Source organism: Cyanistes caeruleus, chromosome 3 (genome assembly GCF_971803275.1).
Source record: "Cyanistes caeruleus chromosome 3, bCyaCae1.hap1.1, whole genome shotgun sequence".
NCBI lineage: Eukaryota > Metazoa > Chordata > Aves > Passeriformes > Paridae > Cyanistes > Cyanistes caeruleus.
This window is the reverse complement of record NC_141703.1, coordinates 34,653,101-34,673,551: the sequence shown is the minus strand read 5'-3', so window position 1 is coordinate 34,673,551 and position 20,451 is coordinate 34,653,101. Positions and strand designations below refer to the sequence as shown.

The 20,451-nt window shown below is 38.3% G+C and overlaps 1 protein-coding gene and 1 long non-coding RNA gene across 4 annotated transcripts in view; both read left to right on the top strand.

Moving 5' to 3' along the window:
• Window positions 1-20,047, top strand: part of DHRSX (dehydrogenase/reductase X-linked) — a 161,590-nt gene extending 141,543 nt beyond the window's left edge. For all 3 annotated transcript variants that reach the window (XM_086880725.1, XM_086880724.1, XM_086880726.1), the window contains one exon: window positions 19,582-20,047. In XM_086880725.1, coding sequence (XP_086736851.1) covers window positions 19,582-19,779 — 198 coding nt within the window. In that variant the 3' untranslated portion in view covers window positions 19,780-20,047. The remainder of the gene's footprint in view (window positions 1-19,581) is intronic.
• On the top strand, window positions 10,018-13,472 carry LOC147654076 (uncharacterized). The gene is made up of 2 exons (XR_015285439.1): window positions 10,018-10,256; window positions 10,732-13,472. It is a non-coding gene; the product is annotated as an uncharacterized LOC147654076 (long non-coding RNA).
• Window positions 20,048-20,451: the final 404 nt, after the last annotated feature.

Sequence of the window (20,451 nt, the reverse complement as noted above, 5' to 3'; positions counted from 1 at the left end):
TACTTCTAGGTTAAAGGCAAATTGCTGGTGTCATTATTTCCATCTTTTTGAAAAAGTGATAAAATATGAAATGTTTTTGTGGTCAGGTACCTGGATTTGTCATCTCCAGGTCACTTCACAGTGGTTTACTCAGAGGAGCCAAGGGAATTATAAAGTACCTCCAGTGCTCAGAAGCAGCCTTGTACCTTTGATGTACAATCTGTCACATGCTCTCCTGGCTGGAAAGAAAGAATTTGCAGTATTAGAGTCATTAGGCTTTGTAGATGTGAGCAGGTACCATTCTGCTCAAGGTTGGAACCAGTGCTGTCACTCTTACAAAAAAGACAACACAGCTTTTGTGAGCTGGTTTCAGTTTGACTCTGTAGAAGCTCTTGGCAATTTTTTTCTTCTTTTTATTGCCAATTTATATCATGGTATCTAGCAATAGTCTCTAACCAAACAGGAGTAAGAATGCTTTTAGGGAAACAATTTACTCAAGACAAAAATGAATTGGAGTGACTGGAAATGTATTTATTTTGAGAAAATGTGAAAGAAATAAGGAAAAAGAAGAAACTTGCTTCTAATCTTTGGAATCATACTCTGGGAATGACTCCTACAGTGTGGCAGTTATAAAAAGAGTCTTGTATTTGTGATGGAGTTTAAATAGGTTTTGGAGAAGAAGATCAGCTGATAGATTATCTGCAAAATTAGATCAGAGATGTCCCAAGATGGATTGTTGCTTCTGAATTCTTTTTCTATTTAGAATCCTTTATTTTTTGCTCCAGGTTTGCCTGCTTTGTTTTCATGCTGAAAAGAAAAAAAGAATCCAGTGTAAGAGTATATAAAAGAGTGTAAGAGTACAAAAGTGAAGATTTTCCAAGAAATGTCCATTTGATTTTGAACTTGTTGAGCATCTAGCAAATTCTCCTTTAGGAAAACCTTTTGTGAAGATGAGCCATTTCTTGCACTCACCTCCATCCTTGCCTTTCTTGACAGTAGTTCTTCCAGTTTGCTGATGAGCTGTGTTGAATTGTCCAACAGTCTAGTCCTTGCTTTTGGTTACAGCAGAAAAAGGGAAGATGACAGATATATGGATCAGTCTGAAGAGTCTTCAGTGGAAATTAAATCTTTTATTGTCCTGGTCAAAATATCTGTGCATGCTCTTAAAAACAACATAACCATGATAAATTGCAAATGGAGCTGTACAGATAACTGACATAGCCATGTAGTTGGTATCTAACCTGCATTACAGCAGTGCTTCTCACAGTTTGGTCAATGCTCAAGAGACCCCTCAGCAGAGAGGCTGGGCAACCATGGGCCACAGTGTGACCCTTGAATGAGAGACCACGGCTTCTCGTTTCCAAAGACAGCTCAAGGCCATTGTTTGAGGTCTTCCCAAATGCCTGGTTTGCATATAAATCTCCTTCAAGATGACTAGTGTTAGGGAGCCTTATAATCATACTGGAAGTCAGCTGAGATATTGAATCCAACTGAGGGTCCAGACTAGACTAGCCAGAGTTAGAAAGACAAAGATTTCCATTTCTAAAATGTCCACAAAAGAGTTTGGTCAGGATTTTTTCTAAGGGAAGGCAAGTTATTGCAATCCTCTTTTGTGATGTCAGCTCTCCTTGACCTGAATTGGTGTGTTTTCACTGCTATTTGCCATATTTTTCTTATGGAGAAATTATACTATGTTTTAAAATTAAAAAAAAAAAAAAAAAACAAACAAAACCAACTTGTTTGTTTGTTTGTTTTCTGATCTTTTGGCCTTTTTAATTTAAACAATGATGTGATGTTATGGGGAGGTCAAAACTGAGTGTTTGGTCTTTTTTGGTGGGTCTTTCAAATCAGAGCAATAGACTACTGCAGACTACGGGTCATGGACCTGTTATGAGAGCTAAAATCATGTGTCAGTGCTCCAAAAGACTGGGTAAAAGTCAGTCCCCTGATATGAATGACTGTCTAGATTTCAAAATAAATCCTTTGGATTGTATAGAAAATTTGAACTGTCAAGAAATAAATGGTGTGGTGAACTGAAACATAGGTCTCAAGATACCCGCAATTTAGCTGCATTTCAGTAATCTCTCATTCACCTTTCATTGCTGTCAGCAGCCTGTAGAGTTTCCCTTATATTTACCATGGAAATATCTGTCAATGAATCATGTCACTGAGATGCATGTGTTTTTTCCACTTCAAGGAATTATTAAACACTCCATAGTTTCTGACCACATTGCTGGGTCATTTGTACTATACTTGGTATTTCTTCATGTAAGCATCTTCCTTGCATAAAAAAAAATCTTTATTTTTATGTGTGGTAGATAGAAGGTATTTTTGAATATAATTTTATTTCTTGTTTTTACAATCAACTTGTATTTCTGTAAAACTTTGGATGACAGTATTTATTTACAGAATTTTGCAATGATTAAGATGGTTACTTAGTGCCTATATCAGAGAAAAATAGATATACCTAAAATTCAGGAGACTGGAGTACCTCTTATGTTTTGGAGTCCCTTTGCTTAAATTTGTGGAGATTAGATAATTTTCATATTAAAATATTACTTACTTTTAAATGTAGAACTTCTTAATAAACAAAAATATCTTAATAAAATGTAATTTCATTTTTAATCATATACTAAATAAAAATGTAAGCTTCTGTGGGCTTACAAGTTAAACAGATTTTACTATGTAGTTTTCAATAATATTCTTCCACTCAGCTTTACTCATCTGCAGTACCTAAGAATTTTTAGGAAGGATAGATAAATAGCAAAATGCAAAGCACTGAATATTTTGGGAGACTGCAAGATCCTTTTAATTTGATCTGCGGTTTGTTATTGTCACTGTAGATTATGAATGAGAATATCTGCAATTGTCCTCCAGTTAATATATTTTTGAATTAGAAGAAAGGGCAGAGCTACAGAGCAGCTAGCAAGTGGTCAGTTAACCTAAATTGCAAATGTTTAAAACACCTCTTCAGTGGGGCTTCTTAATGATGAAATACGTAGGGCTGGCTTTTCTGACAACTCGTGGAATGAGATCGATGATTGTAACCTTTTCTCTAAATTAAACTGGAAAACCAGGAGCCAGCAGGGCTGTGTGCTCAGAGCTTTAGAAGAGCAGCTCCTTTCCTGCTCATCACCCCATAAATACATTTTTAATGTTTATTTTTAAATTATGTGAATATATTCTGGGCTATGCTCTCATCTCTATTTCGTTGAGCCTACCTCATCGTTTATAGTTTTGAAATAGTTTTATTTGTACTTATTTAATGTAGCAGCAGTTAGCTCCAGCCAGAGTACTGTCTAGATTTTATTTCCTTTTCAACACAAAAGTAAGCTTTACGAGATTGAGCAGCTCTCTACTACTTGCAAATGAGGTGTATGCTGAGACAATTTTCAATCTTACTTTATGATTTCTCGTGCTTGCCTAAATAAAAGGAAAAAAAATTACCGTGAGTGAGCTCTTTGGAAATGAGTTTATATTTGCAGAGAAGGAGTTAAAGACCATATTTGGCTCAGGTATCTATTTTCACTTAGAGAAACGCGTTGTGTAAAGATGTGCACCTTAGTGCTATTTTCTCTCCGGATTTCTCTTAGTGCTTGTTTGTTGTTTGTCATGCTTTTGTTCTGCTGTGGTCATCTGAAAATATTTGTAAATTCTTCATAATATTAATTTAGACTAGGAGAGGAATGTCCCTGATTTTTCAAGAGCCAAACTTATTTTTCTCATTTTATTACATTAGTAATTAAAAATGATTGCTGTTTTCTTATGCAGAACTGTAGCAAGACACCCAAATGTGTTTCTAGTCACAGCTGGGCATGTATTCTTTTGAAAATCTGTCCCTCCCATCAGGTGCTGCTGGTAACTGTTGTCAGATGTTCGAGTAGCTGTGCTCTGATGGCAGGCATGATGTTGTTTCAATTCATTTTCTAAGCAAGGACCAGATGTTTGTTCTGGGCTAAGCAGAGCTGATTTGCAGTTAAAACCTCAAGGAGTATCATATCAGGCTGTAAACTAGCCATGTCTCAAGCCACATGTGAATCAAAAAGAAAAAATGTGAGAGCCAGTGGTAATCATCTTCTTCACTGGCCTGTGCATCTCAGATATTTGTTTATGCATGTGAAGAACAGCTGTGTTGTTCTCTCCCTTGCGTTAACAAATAAGAATTCAGATTTGTACCTTGGACTGTTTCATGATTTTCCATTGCTCTGCACAGAGGTAACAATAAAAACAAGGCAAACGGCTATATTTAGAGAATTAGGCCAGTGGGAATTCATTGGTTCCCTGTAGGAGCCAGTGATAAATCTGTCTCCTTGGTACACTTCAGTAAGCTGTGAGGCACACCACCTCCAATTCTGGCCACCTCATGTCCTTCCACTTGCTCTCAGCAGTAAACCATTGGAGGCAGAAAACGCAATGAGGAAGACTTAAAAGAATTGAATTCCAGCAGAATTATAGTGGACCTTTAAGAGGTGAGGTCTTGATCATCCTGTGACAAAAAATGGCTTTTGCAAGAAAGAGCTTTGCATGGAATCCCATGGCTACAGCGTTCTGGTAATAGTCAGGCCGCTGCTAGTAGTTGGATTTATCCATCAGAAGTCTAGCTTTTACATTTTATTCTAGCTGTCATCAACATATTCTCACTAAACTTTAATAAATTCACAGTGTAACAGGCAGGAAACATTACACTGGGACTAAGGAACAAAGACAAATATTGGTGAAGAAATTTTAAATAATGTGCAGATCTCTAGTGGGCATTGATTCATGTGTTTCATGATGTCAATAATTGTTTGTGAATTGCAGTCATTTTTTTTCTCTGAACAGAGCATTACTCCTGAAATATAGTCATTACCTATTGATTAGCTGTGTAGTTATTTTCATGCATCAGTAGTGCCAGTAAAAAAATGACTAACACTTATTTTACACCAATGTGTAAGGTCTGTACATTGTTCATCAACAAGTGAAAAGTGTCCTTAAGATTATGATTTTTTTTTAATTGCAGAGACCACATCAACATTTTCACTAGCCATAAGTCTCAGGATAAATGGGAAAAGTCTAAAGGGCTCATTTGGGTTTTAAAGGCTTTTTTAATCAGGACATTGTAAATGTTCTGCTGTATCAGGACAAGGGTGCAATAAGAAGGACATATTTGTCACTGTTTAGTGCTAATGTAATTTCCTGTTTCCCCTACTGTATGTCTCTCCATTTAATCTCAATTGTTGGTAATGTGCTACTTTTTGATTAAATGATGAGAGCTGAAATTCACCAAGGAGAAAATAATTAAAACTATTTGTTTCGCAGACTGTCAGCAGCTATTAGGAAAATTAAATGTATTTTTCCCTGAACCATGTTATAGACATTGCAAAGTTCACAATCAGTTGGGATCATCTTTTATGAACACAGATTTAAAAGCAAAGGTCAGTTTTGTTTTGGACAACAAGGAGTTTATGCAATTGATAAAACCCGATTTTTAGGTTATTTTTATACAAAGATTGCGCTGCTTGGAAACCCTTCCTTTTTGACTGTGGCATCCTTGTAGCCACATCAGCTCAGCAGATCTGCAGAGTAAAGGGGGTTTTGCAGCTTGTCCTCCTGCTGCAGGAGTGTCCTGTGCCCTGGCAAGGACCAAGCAGCAGCAGGGATTGTGGCTGATGCTGGTGGCTGGGGACCGGCCTCGCCTGCAGTCCTTTTCTGCAGCCCCACATGTCCAGCAGTGTAACATCCTGTGTAACCAGTGTAACACCACTCTTTTGCTTCAAGAGGAGCCTTGTTGCCTGACCTGCTCTAGCGGTTTGGCACTGCTTGTGGACCCATCATTTCCCCTGAATTGTCAGTTTGGTTGGCTCAATGTATTCACAAGTTTTCATATGGTATTTTCCTCTTCTTTTTCTACTACGATAAGACTTGGGCTTGCTCCTTTGTTTGCACCACAGATTGTAAATACCCAAGAGCTTATGCTTTGAAGTCTGCTTTTTGGTCTCTGAAGGGGCTCAGTGACATGGATGGATGATCCGAGGAGGGTGATTGTCGGTGCTGCACTGGGAAGCCCCCCTACCCTGAGCCCCTTCTTCCTCCAGATAACATATGGGCTGCAGAAAGGGATCTGAGCCAGTGGGGCCACTGATGTGGCAGCCACACTCAGGGAGCTTGCAGTGAGAGCCTGGCAAGAGGCATTTAGGAATTCGTGAAGAAAAGGGAATAAAAAAGCACTGGGACTGTCAGTGAGATTGTTGTGGGGCACAATGAAAAGGCAGGTGGAGAAATGGATGAAAGTTTTGTCTGCAGACATGCTTTGCATACCACACAGAGAAACAGAAACTAATCTTGATTGGAACAATTCAATTCCACTGTGAAGTACACGTTAAATAACAATAGGCGGCTGCAGAGCTGCACAGACTTGCAGGTGAAGAGCAGAATTTTAAGCAAGCTGCTGTGCGGGCAGGAGAGGCAGAGGGGAGGGCTGGGATAGCACTGGTGTTCGAGCTCTGCTCAGACCTCAGCCTGTGCTTTTACGAGTTAGAAGCAGTTGCTTAAACCTTAGCACAGTTCTGCATTAATTCAGCTGGATGTTTTCCTGGGAATCAGAAATTTAATCATCTGGAGCTTTTCTGCTTGCAGTGTATCACCTTAAGTGAGTGGGGGTAGGGGGAGCTCATTGATTGAACTATCAGGCCCAAAGGATGTGTGTAGCAAAATGACACTACCAAAGAGCATAGTTCAATATTGTGCTTCCTAAATAAAGTGAATTATTTCAGCACCAGATGAATCAGTAAAATGTATTAATCAAGCCATAAAACCTCACGGTATTTGTTTCCCATTCTAAACGAGTGCTCTAACCTTTATGTCAAAATGCCCTATGAATTCCAGTGCAACAGGAACTCTCCTGGGGAGCTTAATGAAAAGAAAAGGTTAATTCTTGCTGGTTTATTTTGTCTATCAATCGTTCTGCAAGAGCAAGCCTCTGGGCCATGGCTACCCAAGCCCTGAATTAGCCCGGTATCAAAACCCCAGTCAGAAATTCTGCAGAGACAGGAGATACCTGAAGATGAAATAAAAGGAATAAGAAAACTTTCAGGACAATTGCTGGTCTTTTTAACATTCATGCCTCACAACTCATATTTGCTGGGTGGTTGTTTTGGGTTTTTTTGATAGTTTTCTAGGGAAAGATGGTTGGTGTAAAAGGGTTTGGTGTTTGGTGTAAATGGTTTTCTTCTTTCCAGTTTTCCATTGTCCTGTTTCAGTTAATGAGATTTGATCATTCTCTGTGGATCTCATTTTTGGAATTTGAACCAATTCTTCCTCCAACAAAAGCTGGGACAGTCAGTGTGGTCACAGGAACGGGGTATACTGTGTCACCTGTACAACAATGTGACACCTCTGCTGTGACTTCTGTCATCCAGAAAAGGAAAAAAGAACATGGCAAGGACCACATCTGTCACCAAGTCCAATTCTGGCTTTTGCAATGGATACACATTTTTTTTTTTACTCCATCTGCTACGTTAATGAAGGTTTCCAAGCCTAGGTATTAAATTTGAAAATTTCAGTGGATCGTAGATCTGTGTCTTTCTACTTAACAGTAGTTAGCAATTTTATGTACATGCATTTTCATGCTTTCCTTTACCTATTCTGCTGGAATTGATGCTTGTTTTTCCTTTAGAGCCCCTGAAAATGAATAATAATAATAATAATATTGATAATACTGATAACAATATCACCTCCCCACAGGCTTATACCGTCCTCTGCATTATGAGTACCAGGCTGCCCTTCTTTCAGACCATTTGGTTGATTAAATGTGATGAGCTTAAACTCCTGAATAATTGTCTTCAAGATGAAAGTTTTTTGCTTCTGTTTCAAACCTTGGGAATCATTTATGTGGCTGAGGGTCTGCATGTTTTCTTTCTGTCTAATGAGCTCTGCAGTTAAAGATATGATGTCTCAAATCTCTGATATAGCTTGAGAGACTAATCTCATTGAAATCAATGGCACTCTTTGCCTGTCTAAAGTTATACATATTCCTTGGGTCTCTTCTGAATTTAAGCCATCAATAGATTCCTTTGCAGATAGTGAAGATCCCTGGGGTTGATTGATTTAAACAAAAGGATTTAAGTTACAGAGCTTAAATTCAGTTTCAGTCTACACAACAAAAAACTCGATTTGAATAATCAGATTCAGTCATCCTTTACATTTGCATTTTTGGTTATTTTGTTAAAAACAAGTTGATTCTGGTTGGTTAATAAGCATTCAGATATGCCAATTTACAACTGAATGTAGCCTTTGCCTTTAAATTCAGAACTTCTCTTGGGAAACAAAGGGCAAGCTATATAGACAGCTCCATAATGGTATGGTTTCAGAATCTATCTGTTATTTTATGACTTTAGCAATCTGATAGTATTGTGATAGAAAATGGGAAATGGTAGTTCTGTTTACAAGATGACTTTTTATTTATTTATTTATTTTTTACAAGCCACTTCCTGATAAAATAGAGTTTAATTAAAATGAAGAGAACTGTAATTTTTCAAGGGTTTTACTTCTTAAACAGAAAAGCCATGAGATTATTGGGCAAAATCAAGGATGTAAAAATCTGTAATTACTTATTTGAGCTAACTAACTATCTGTTAAAAAGATATGATTAGAAAATCTGAGCTGCTCTCACTTAAGTCTTCCACTAAAATAACTGTAGAAAATAAGTCTGGTCTTCTCGTTTCCCATCTTTATGGTATGCTACTAGGGACAGATGTAAATTAAGCCTCTTGTTTAGATCTTTTTGGTTTATCATTCAAGATTAAATGATGAAATTTCCAGAAACTGCAATTATGTGAAACAAATTTCCAGAAAAAGATTCCTTCCCTCCCCACCACTTTTATCTGTCTTCTAGATTGGACTTTCTCCTCTCAATCTGGGGAACATCATGAAACTATAACTTAAGCACAATAACTCCATAAAAACCAGAAACTCAGAGCATCTGGGACACGGACAGTTCTGGTTCTGTTTGGATAGCTCTCTTCTGGTTTGGGCTGAGATAGAATTAGTTTTCTGCTTAGCAGCTGGTACAATTTTGGATTCAGTATGAGAATAATGCTGATAGCGCACTGATGTTGTAGCTGTCTCAAGTGGTGCTTACGCTAAGCCAAGGACTTTACAGTTTTCTGTGCTCTGCCAGTGAGAACATGCACAAGAAGCCATGAGGTAGCATGGCCAGGACAGCTGGCCCAAACTGACCTAAGAGATATTCCATACCACAGAACATCATGTTCAGTGTATAAACTGGGGAGAGTTGGCCAGGAGCCACTGATTGCTGCTCAGGGGGCCTCAGTCAGTTGGTAGTGAGCAATCATGGATTTTATCTTCTTTTGACTCTCTTCCCAATCCCACTGGGGATGGGAGGGGAGTAAGTGGCTTAATTGCCAGCTGGGATTAAACTGCAACAATGGTATTTGGTGATCTGCTTTAAACTCCTTTCTTCCCAGAGGCTCAGGGACAAGGAGACAAAGGCTGAGTCTCAGGGTGAGGATAAGCACTGCAAGGTAAAGGTCTTCATCCATGCAGGAGCTTTGTGTGGAGCAGACCCATCAGCATGACATATTACAGCCCAGCTAGCTTGCCACTGCAATGTAGACCTAAGAAATTTGGGGGAAAGTGTACTTTTGCTTTCTTCTCTCCCATCTTCCCAGACATATTTTCATCTTGCATGCTATTAATGTAGTAATAATAGTAATGTAGTAGTAATTTTGAGTTAGATTTTGCACCTCACTAGTTCTGGTCCTCATCTTTGGCAGTGCAGGCATATGGCCTACCTGAGTCCCAGGGGAGAGGGATCCTCTGCTGACCCTACCTGGTGATCCAGGAAAGGATTTGCACTTTCACACCTCCACTGTCTGTTTTCAGGAGGTGCTTCCACTGGGAAACCAAGGCTGGCAACCACCTTCTCCCAGCCCTCCTCCACCTGGCTGAGCCCACAGCTGGAAATAGTCCTGCTGCTGTTTGGGGTGCAAGATGGGGGTTGTAGCGATTTAAAACAGAAGAGGGTGTGAAATAGCTGCTGGCTTATGTAATTTTGGGTTATTTCATTTTGTCTGTTGCTTTTTGATCTCATCATAGTTCATAAAGGCTTTCTATATTGTGGTTTTCTATTAAATATTTAGGAGTTCTATGCCCATGCTGAGTTCTTATAATAATTAAAAAATTAATGTCATTATAAGAAAGTTGTGAAGTGGGAGATGTGTCAATTTCTATTTTCTAACAAGGGAAAACAAGATATGTGAGTTGTCAAATATTAAACAGTAAGTAAAAAAATAGAGATGATGGTATATATATATATATGTTTTATATATGTTTTCACCAGAAGCCAGAAAAGATATTTTACTTTTCATGAGCAGACAGGTAATAAATTGTTCAGAGGTATATGGACTCAGGAGCATTATCTTCAGCACTTTGAGCCTTGCTGTGTCTCCTGTTCTCTGGGGCTGCTAAAAATGCAGCTACCACTTCAAATACTTCTGTGTGCTTTTCTGTGTCGTTTTGATTGCCAAAATCTATTTTCTTTGAGAGAATTCAAGAAACTAAGGCTGACCTATGTAGTTGTGTAAGATAATACAATGAAAATTCAAGTTGGAAGTAAAAAAAAAATGATGTGTTTTCCTTTGCAAACACAGGAATTACAGACTAGTGCACAAGGCATCAGGATTAGGATTCTGGAGACTCATTCTTTCCTCATCTCTTCTAACTTGCACATTTGCTTCAATAAATCTCTTGCAGGCCTCTGAATAGAAATGTTGCAGAAAATTCCAGATTAAGTGAGGATATCCAGGACAATTCTCGGTGATTTAACTCAGGCATCCTCAGCAATAGGTGGCTGCAGGACATCACCTGGTTTCCAGAGAACTCATTAACCAGACAGAATGTTGTGCTCCCAGAAGAGGCTTCAGTATTTTGTGAAGTACATGTACTTTCTCAGCTCTCTCTGCCTCTTATTGCCTGTCTTATTTCCTAGAGACTGGATGTTCCAGCAAGTGAGTGTCTCTGGTCGTATGTTTATGCAATGTCTGGGGCAGCAGGCTCCTATCTGTCAAATTTTGCATACAGTTACCAAGCTGAGGGAGGTAACAAGTGTAATGTGATTTCAGTGGCTGCAGTGATATCTCAGTTCTGACTTTGAAGATATCGCTGTCTGCTGCAGAGCAAGCTCAGGGATCAGCCTCTAGGCAAAGTAATATTCCTCAATGCACTTGACAAAATGAATAAAGGACTTAGTCATGATTAATGACTTTGACCCAAAGTTTCAAGTCCCTGCTCAAATTCAGTAATGTAAAGTTGGGTTTTTGTTCCTATTTCAGAATTGCTTAAAAGTGAATATTGTTCTTTTAGTGATATATTCAATATCTTAGAAAATGCAAAATATGGATCCACAAACAGTCCTGTTCACATCACCAGTGTTGTATTGCAATTCTAACCTGAGAGACATTAAGTTTGAAATTAAGACCAAAATATAATTTTATTATTTTTATATGTATTATTATTTATAATTTTATGTGTTGTTATTTATATTACCTACAAGTGAGTTCACTGTTGGAGCTGCTCCTTGAAATCAACATTGTTTTCTTCAGTGTAGCCCAGAAAGCTGGCCAGCCAAAAGGAGGTTCATTCAGCTGCCTGAGAACACAAATATCTTGTGTTATTTGACATGACTCATGATGTCCTGCTGTTGTTTAACACCAGCCAGCAGCCAAGCCCCATGCAGCAGCTCGCTCACTCCTAACCAGTGGGACTGAGGAGAGAATAGAAGGGGTAAGAGGTATAAAACTAGTGGGTTGAGTTAAAGACAATTTAATGGACACAGGCAAAGGAAAATAAGGAATTTATTCTCTGTTTCCCATTGGCAGACAGCTATCTCCAGGAGAGTTGGGGCCCATCACATGTGTTGATGACAGCTATCACTCCAAATATCCCCCCATCTTTTCTCCCCCCACTTTCTATCCTGAACATGATGTCATATTGTTTGGAATACCTCTTTGGTCACTTGGGATCACCTGTCACATCTGTGACTCTACCCAACCTCCCACAAACCCCAAGTTGCTTGCCAGCATGGCAGTAAAAAGCAGAAAAGGCCTTTTACAGGCTTTATAATCCCTGCTCAGCAATAACAGAAATATCTCTATACTATCAACTCTGTGTTCAGAACAAATCCAAAACAGCCTCTTTGAAGAAAGTTAACTCTACCCCAGCCAGAAGCAACACACCTGCTTATCCTGAAGTAGCTGCTTTAGAAGAAGAGGGTTCAGAGTCATGGCAGCTGCCTTCTTCAGTAAAGCTTTGCTCATGTTTTGAATCTGCAACAAGACTCACCCCATGCTTCAGAGTAGAGCTACTTGACCATTTTTCAGCAAAACAGATTCCCCAGAAGGCGTATCTCTGACACAAAACCAATTAAAACCTTCTACAGCCAACTCTGTTGAAAGATTCATAGGAAATGAGGCTTTTGGACCTGGGCATGTGCCTGTGTCTTGGGTTCCCTGAGCAACAGGCTGACCCTAACAGTCTTTTGAGGACAGTTCCTTTCTTCCATAGTCTGTCTTATCTACAGGCATCCCAGCCACCTATGCAGGAGCTGATGTGAAGATAAGATGGGACTTCCCAGTCTCTCTGTGTACCTGAATTTTTTTTCAGGTCTTTCCAGAAAATCTGCTTTCAAAAGAAAAGGAGATTTGGGATTTGATACTCTCTGTGTCTATTTGCCAGCTGTATCTGCTTTTGTTCTGTCAGTATCTTGTGCTCAGGGAAAACTTCTTTTTCCCCAAATAGTCATGAATTATTCAGATTATAAAAACTCATTTCCTTCCAAATTTTGATGCATTTTTAGTGTAAAAATTGCTTTGTGCTCCTAATTCATCAAAGTTTTCTCTTTTATTATATATTTATATCTTTGATTAAGAAATTATTTCTCTGTGGCCACAATGTTGTCAGGAGAAAGGCTTGACACTTTAACTGAGCCATTTCTGCTATTTCTTTCAAAGACAAAATCTGAAGAATTTTATTATGGAGTGAATTTATTAAAGAATTCTCATTCCCACAAGTTGGGAATTGAAGAGAAATTAATTTGGTGGTGCTGACTGGGTATCTAGGGAGAACTATATTCAATAAAATATATCTTTCTAGTCTATTATCAAGGCAGAAATTGCATAGAAATAGCATAATAGCAAGCTACAGATGAAAGAATAGAAGCAAGAGAGAATGCAGATGGAAACCAGGGCTTTTGAGTGAAGGCAGAGATTACTGAAAAGCTGTGCTGACACAGTTCTCTGGCAGCTTTGGCTTCCTAGGGACCCGACAGTTGGTCCTGGCCCCTGGTCTCACCAGGATATAAAGTCAGCTGCTGCAGCCTTATTTATCAAAGGTGGCTGAACATGTCCACACACTGTGTTGTGATTTTCTTTCTAGCCTTTTCTTCACACTCAGTATTTCAATGGATTACTTTTTGTCTGGAATTTTCAAAGCAGCAATCTTGTTAGGAGGTCTAGACAGTGCAAGTTACACAATGCACACTGAGCACACATAGCCCCTGTCTTCACCTGGAGGCTGTGGCTCTACAGCAGCTGTTGTTATTTCACCTTGGACTCTTGCAGCAGAAAGTAACCTGGTGTCTTCCCAAGACACCTGGCTTTGAGATGATTCAGTGGTTCATAGATTATAGTAATCAGTGTACTCTAGAACAAAGTAATTTGCTTCTCACAAGCTTGTTTGCTGTAATATTCATGGGAACACAATCCCAACTACTCTGTTTCTGAAATTTTTCACACTATTCCATGTTCTGTGTTTTCCTTTGTTCTTGAGAGTCAAGCAGTGCATTGAGGGTGATTTGGGTGTCACCCCTCCACTAGCTGCCACCAAGTAGAAGACTTTGCTGTACTAGCTAACGTTAATTTCATGTTCTCTTTGTTGTTGCTAATCCATACAGTGTGTATGCATAGTACTGTTCAGGTATCACAGATGATCATTGTCTCTCCTGAAGGAAGACAGAAAAAGAAGAAAACTCTGCATGTATATTGCATGTACAGAATTTTTCAGTACAGAAGCAAGTCAGTAATATAGCAGCATTTAAAAAATATTATCAGAATAATTACCATCGAGAAAGGCAAAGGAACACAAGCAAAAGTGCTTGAGTACTGATGCCCAGAAGATGGCTTGTTCAGTGCATTCTGCATTTTCCTAGCTGGAACCAGGGAATTTATTACCCCCTCCAGGAATGGCCTGATGGGGCTCACTCATTTAAAAAAGCAAAGCCACAGAGCAAACACCATCAAAAGGTGTTTGTGGCAAAAAGGAAACCAAACCAAAAAACATCTGTAAGCTCATTTAACTCATCAACTCATGCATAGATTTTCCACATGAACTGAAAAGTGCATGATTTAATGAATGGTACATGAGCTAAGACCTGTGTTATAAGCTCGCTTTTGATGAGAGTTCCTACAGCAGTCTACCTAATGTTGCTGATGAGGATTATTCCATCAATACTTGATGTATTCTGCAGCACAAATTATGTTTTAATATGTTTTTTCTCATCATTAAGTGATCTTCCAGCTTACCAGGCAGTCCTGTGTGCACATCTCTCTGACCCCTTGCGCATGTCTCTCAAAATGTGTGAGTGAGTGATTCTGCCAGCTGCTCTCTGTCCTCTGTGCCCAGCTTTCTCTCCTATAATCTCTCAAAATGGCAGAACCCTGAATTAATGAAATACAAATCAAGTACAATTTTCTGATTGAGTGGGATGAGGAGAAGCTATTCCAAAGTCCTAAGTCCCCTGATACCACAGCTTGTATCACTACTGCTCTTTCAATCATATAGCCAACTCTGTTAGCCAATACAAATAGACATATATGCATGCTGTCCATTCGAGCTATTTGTCACAGTTAAGACACAGAATGTCACTTTTTGCTGGTAGTTGCTGCAAGTGAGAAAATGAAGGGTTTACAGAGAAGGAATTATAGGAGCTTATTAATTTTTCTGTCCAGTTTTCTGTGGTTTCTGAGGAACATAATGCACTGTCTACCCTGGACTCTGAGCTATGAATTCAGGTGAAGGTGGAAGTGGATGAGTACCACAGGATTATCATGGAAAGTACCACAAAGCCATCATGTGTAACTGATAACACAAGATTTCTAGAGTTAAGATGTTGCTCCTGTTTTAGACAAATGGAAAGGATGTAACATTTCATGGCAACATGGCTGTAGGAACTGACTATTGCTAGTTAACACATTTTGCAAGAGTTAGCACCTCACTTAGTATGGACAAAATTATATGCCCCTGAAAATTGCATTAATCAAAATGCATGAACTAGCAAGTCCTAAAAAAGCAAAATTAAAATACAAACCCTCTTAGCACTTGTCCCAGTTTTCCTAGAGCAGAATATTCCATTTCATAGTGAGAGAAAATTATTCTTTGTTGATGAGTTATAATTGATGAATATTTAAGAAAAAAAAATAAAAAATCAGAGCTTCTGTAAAAAGTAAAAGGCCTTTTCTTTGGGAATATATAGTGTCAAAATAATGTCATTTTTATGTAGGCTACATTTTGCTTAAATAAGCTGGTTGCATGCTATGTTTTCTCTCCTTCCACAACTTACACATCTAAGGAGTAAAGATGTGTAATTTGAATCAGACCGTTACTTACTGTTGAAGACAAACATAAAGTTAATTGAAAAAGAAAGTAAAAGTTGTGATCAATACTATAAAATGCAAAGAGAAATACAGGTTCAGAATTTCATTAGGAAAAAGTTAAGCAGCAATCATTTTTACTTGTATACTACAAAGACATTAATTACAATTCCTTGAATGCTAATATAACAGTTTGTAAACAAAAATCCAATTAAAAAAGAAATTTAGCACCAATATGTTAGGAACTGAAGACTGAAGAATCTTTGTGCAATTTATTGGCGTCCCTTTCTCTTAGGACAAGTCCAGTCAATTAATGAACAAAATGTTACCGATTCTGAACCTATGAATATTATTCTTTTACTATTTTTAAGGCTTTTTTACACTGGCAATGTGTAGAGAATCCTCCCCTGCCATTTGGAGTATACTAGTTATTACTTCCTGTCTACCTGGAACTCTTGGTACAGTACTTCATGGAAGAGACTTTCAAGTACATCTAGTTCCAACCCTCATGCCATGGAAAGAGACGTCTTCCATTAGACCAAGTTGCTCAGAGCTTCTTCCAACCTGGCCTTGAACACTTCAAGTGATGGCTAATTCCTTAATGTAGTGTAGTTGGGTTTTTTTCATCATATGTTTGTATAGAGCATCGTGCCAAATATCCTGAGGTTTTATAGGTCAAGATATTTGTCCACTGGCTGGGGATTTCTCCTGTTCTTTATTGGGTGCTCCCCTTCCTAGAAGGCCACTGGCATCAAAGGGTGGGTCAGATGTGTTGCTTTGACAATAGTCTCCTGTTTGTGGTTGTTTTCTTTTCCAAGGGCTTTGTGGTTCCTCCTCATCTTTTGATGGCCTATCATGTGGTAAAAGAAAAGCTCTTCAATGGAAAGTTGGCAACCAGGAGTGAGTCTGCCTCTGCTGGAGCAATTCATCCTGCTCCTTGTCCAGATACACATTAATTGCTCCAGTGGTTGCAGCCTGTTGCCAGCTTTGCCCTTCCCAAGAGGTCCTCAGGCACAGGTGCACAGACAGGATGTCTGCGTGTGTCTGTGTGTCTTTATTTGTTGCAGTTGATCTTTGGGTGTGTAGTAGACCCAATGCTTTCCCAGAAAGAGTCTCAACCATGTTTGTGTGAATGTGCAGCTGCTGTTATGGTAGGCATGGGCAAGATACAGAAAAGCAATGCAACCCATGCTTTACTTCCAGCCTCTCAAAACAAATAGGCCAGCCTCCCAGCAGGAGGCTCCTGGTGCAGGGTTTCATTTTTATTTTCATTAAAACAGAAAACATGCCAAAACAGTGAAGAGATTATAAAGAAAGGGAAAATTAAAACTTTCATCATTAATTAAGCACTCAGAAGATGGAATAAGACGATTCATTAGTCATACACAAGCAACTCACTCTCTGTTGCACTGAAAAACTTTTTTTCCTTATTTCCATATACCATTTCCGTATTTCCATAATACCTAGAATCATAGAATGGCTTGGGTTGAAAGACACTTTAAAGACTATATAGTTCCAACCCCTCTGCCATGAGAAGTGACTTTTCTACTAGATCAGGCTGCTCAGAGCTTCATCCAACTTAGCCTTGAATAATTCAAGTGATGGCTAATTCCTAAATATAGTGTAGAGTTGGTTTTTTTTCCTTGTATATTTAGATAATTGCTTCTAGCAACAGGTGGTAGAAGCTAAACAGGAATTTTGCAAAGAAGTTTCAACTCAGCATATTATATATGGTGGATGGGAGGAGCAAAGTAAATCATATGAAAAGTTATTCAAGCTGACTTCAATAGATGGTCAGTGTTACTGTGTGTATAAGTCACAGTGTGGGTGTGTAAGCACCTTCAACTGATGCATAACCTTTATTTAAAATATTAGAATAGAATAGAATAGAATAGAATAGAATAGAATAGAATAGAATAGCATAGCATAGCATAGCATAGCATAGCATAGCATAGCATAGCATAGAATAGAATAGAATAGAATAGAATAGAATAGAATAGAATAGAATAGAATAGAATAGGACTGTTTCAGTTGAAAGGGACCTACAATAGCAGTGACCAATTCATGACTGACCGAATGATAAAGCACATTCTTAAAGGCATTGTTCAAATTCCTGTTCAGATGTCACTGACAGGCTTGGGACACCAATCACCTCTCTAGGAAGCCAGCTCCAGTGTCTGACCACCCTCTTGGTGTAGATTTCCACTGGTGGGGAACTTAACTGGCATATCATCAACAGTAAAAATATGGAAAAAATCTACATATCCTGGGAGAATCCTATTAAATCATCAGAGTCAGCATGTTATTTCTGACGCTGTAACAATATACAGACCAGTCTCCGAGGCTGTAGAGAGCCCTGCTCATAAGAACATAATCACATAAATTCCACCCACAGACAATTTTTCCAAAACATTTTAGTGCTGAACTGTTGTCATGAAGATTTGGGGGTTATGATATTGAAATTTATGCCTGTTTGTGCTGGAGAGCTGTTAAACTCAGGAACATAAAGTCCAGTGAACCATCACATGAAGTAATGATTTTTCTGCGTCACTACTTTTTTAAGTAGAGAACAAGAGTATGTAGAAAAACTTTCTGTTTTTCTCTGTCATCCAGTACAAGTTGCATGAAATACAAATGCTCATATTCATCGTTGTTCTGCTACTTTTCAATATCAAGGTATTTTATATTGCTGTTCATAGTTGATCATTATATTACCTACTCTGTGAGCAAAGAATTGTTAAGTTCCTTTATGTTATTTACATAATGTACTGGGTATGAATAGCACTATTTTCCTTAGGATAAAGAAGGGTGAAGTAGTAGTAGTAATAGTAGTAGTAGTAGTGGAGTACTAAACCAAGGTAAATGAGCATTTTTAAGTGATTTTAGACAGAATATCATAGTAAAATAATTTTCTAAAAAAACCCCAAACATAACAAAAAGCTTCCAATTACTTAGAATTATTGGTTTTAATAAGGCACTGAGTAACCTCTTCACTACTGTCTTATTCATCAAGTGAGTTCTTCAGGGAAAGACATCCTGTCAGGTGCTGCAGAAAAATCTCTGAGCAGCATCAGTACTGTTAATGCCTCAAATAATGACTGCAAGGATAGCAAAATGATACATTTTTATCTAGCAGGCATTGATCATAATTATATTACTGATAAAGGCAAAGCATAATAAATATTGTGTTTTAAATAGGTCCTTTGATTAGAATAAAAATGCCATGGAAATAATTTCAGTGGTAGCTGTGTGATCCTTCTGAATGCAGAATGTAAAAAGTTTGCATATTCTCAGGATGAAAGGAGTTATCACTCTAAGCTATTCACTTATTAATTTTAATTTAGTATTTGTGGTATATCAGACATTATAGATTGTTCACCATTTTGCTTTATGACAGAGAAGAACCCTGATAACTGTGCTGTGTCTAAAATGTAGCTCCCTCATTTACCTGCCTTCTTGGACTGAACTGCAGAACCTTAATTGGCTGTCATGGTTTCCATGATCCTTTTCTCATGTGACATTGTGGTTACAATGAACACATTGCATGTACAGCAGAGCCTTCATCTTCTTAACACAGAGCACAGACCCTTTCATCCTTGCAAAATGAATAATTAAACTAGGATTTTAATATTTGTGTTTGCTTTTGGGTTTATTAGCTTTAACTGTGAAAGCTAAGCAATTATTTTGCATGCTCCATCTGACTAAGTCTTGAAAAAATAGACTGAAGTTATCCATATATCTGTTCTGGCTTTAAGCTATCTTCAAATAGAACTGTTGAAGAAATGGACTCTCCCAATTGAATAAGTGGCTTTCTAATTATTGCTTTGGGTTTGCATAAGGTCCAGAAGTGCTAAGCAAAATTAAGGAAGATGTTTGTCACAGATAAGGTCCTATGGTGGTAATATAATTCCTCTGCTCTACCTGCCTCACTTGAATTTGGTTTTTTTTGTTTCTGCAGACTCCAGAGGAGGGAGCCTCTACAACCATCTATGCAGCAGTATCGCCTGAGTTGGAAGGAGCTGGTGGCTGCTACCTTTACAATGAGGAAAGGACAAAGTCGGCTGATGTAGCATATGATGAGGAGCTGCAGAGAAGGCTCTGGACAGAAAGCTGCAAGATGGTTGGGATTTCTGATGAAGCCAGCAGGCTTCCCTAGAAGAAGCCACTTTCAGCTGGGTAAATAAAATGCATTGAAAAGCATCTTAGGCGAATTCTTGCAGCATCAGTCATCATCCTGGAAATCACTGTTCAGTCACAAAGGCAAACGTGAACAGCTCTGTTCTTCACTTGGATCCCTAATCTGCTAGGGTGTGGGGGAAATATTCCCACAGAAAGGTGTAGTGGTTGGTTTTAAATCTAACCATCAGTTTTGTAAATCATTCTGTTTCAGTCCGTGATTAAAATACAATCTTTAAACATGTGCAGAGATGAGTTTTCATTGTTTTGTTCAACAAAAATAATGCTTGAGCATGTTGTTCTGGGAGGTTTTGAACTTAAACCACCTTTGTACATATAAGTTAGTCTTTTAAATCAGTTTTAAAAGTTGCAGCTTTATTTTCTTAAGCTTCATTAATCTTTAAGACACTTTCATCAGCTTGTTCTAATGCAGAAATTTGGCTTTCATGATCATGATGTTGTTTCTGTCTTAAGGTTAGTTTTATATGTCAGCTTTTATCCAGAGGTATTAACTGAAGGTCAGAACAACAAGAAAAAGTAATAAATAAGGTCTTCTTCAAACAGGATGTTGAATTCACTTGTTTCCAGCTTAAGTTCATCTCTCCTATAAAGGTGAAGAGGGATCAAACATCATAATGGCAACACTGGCTTT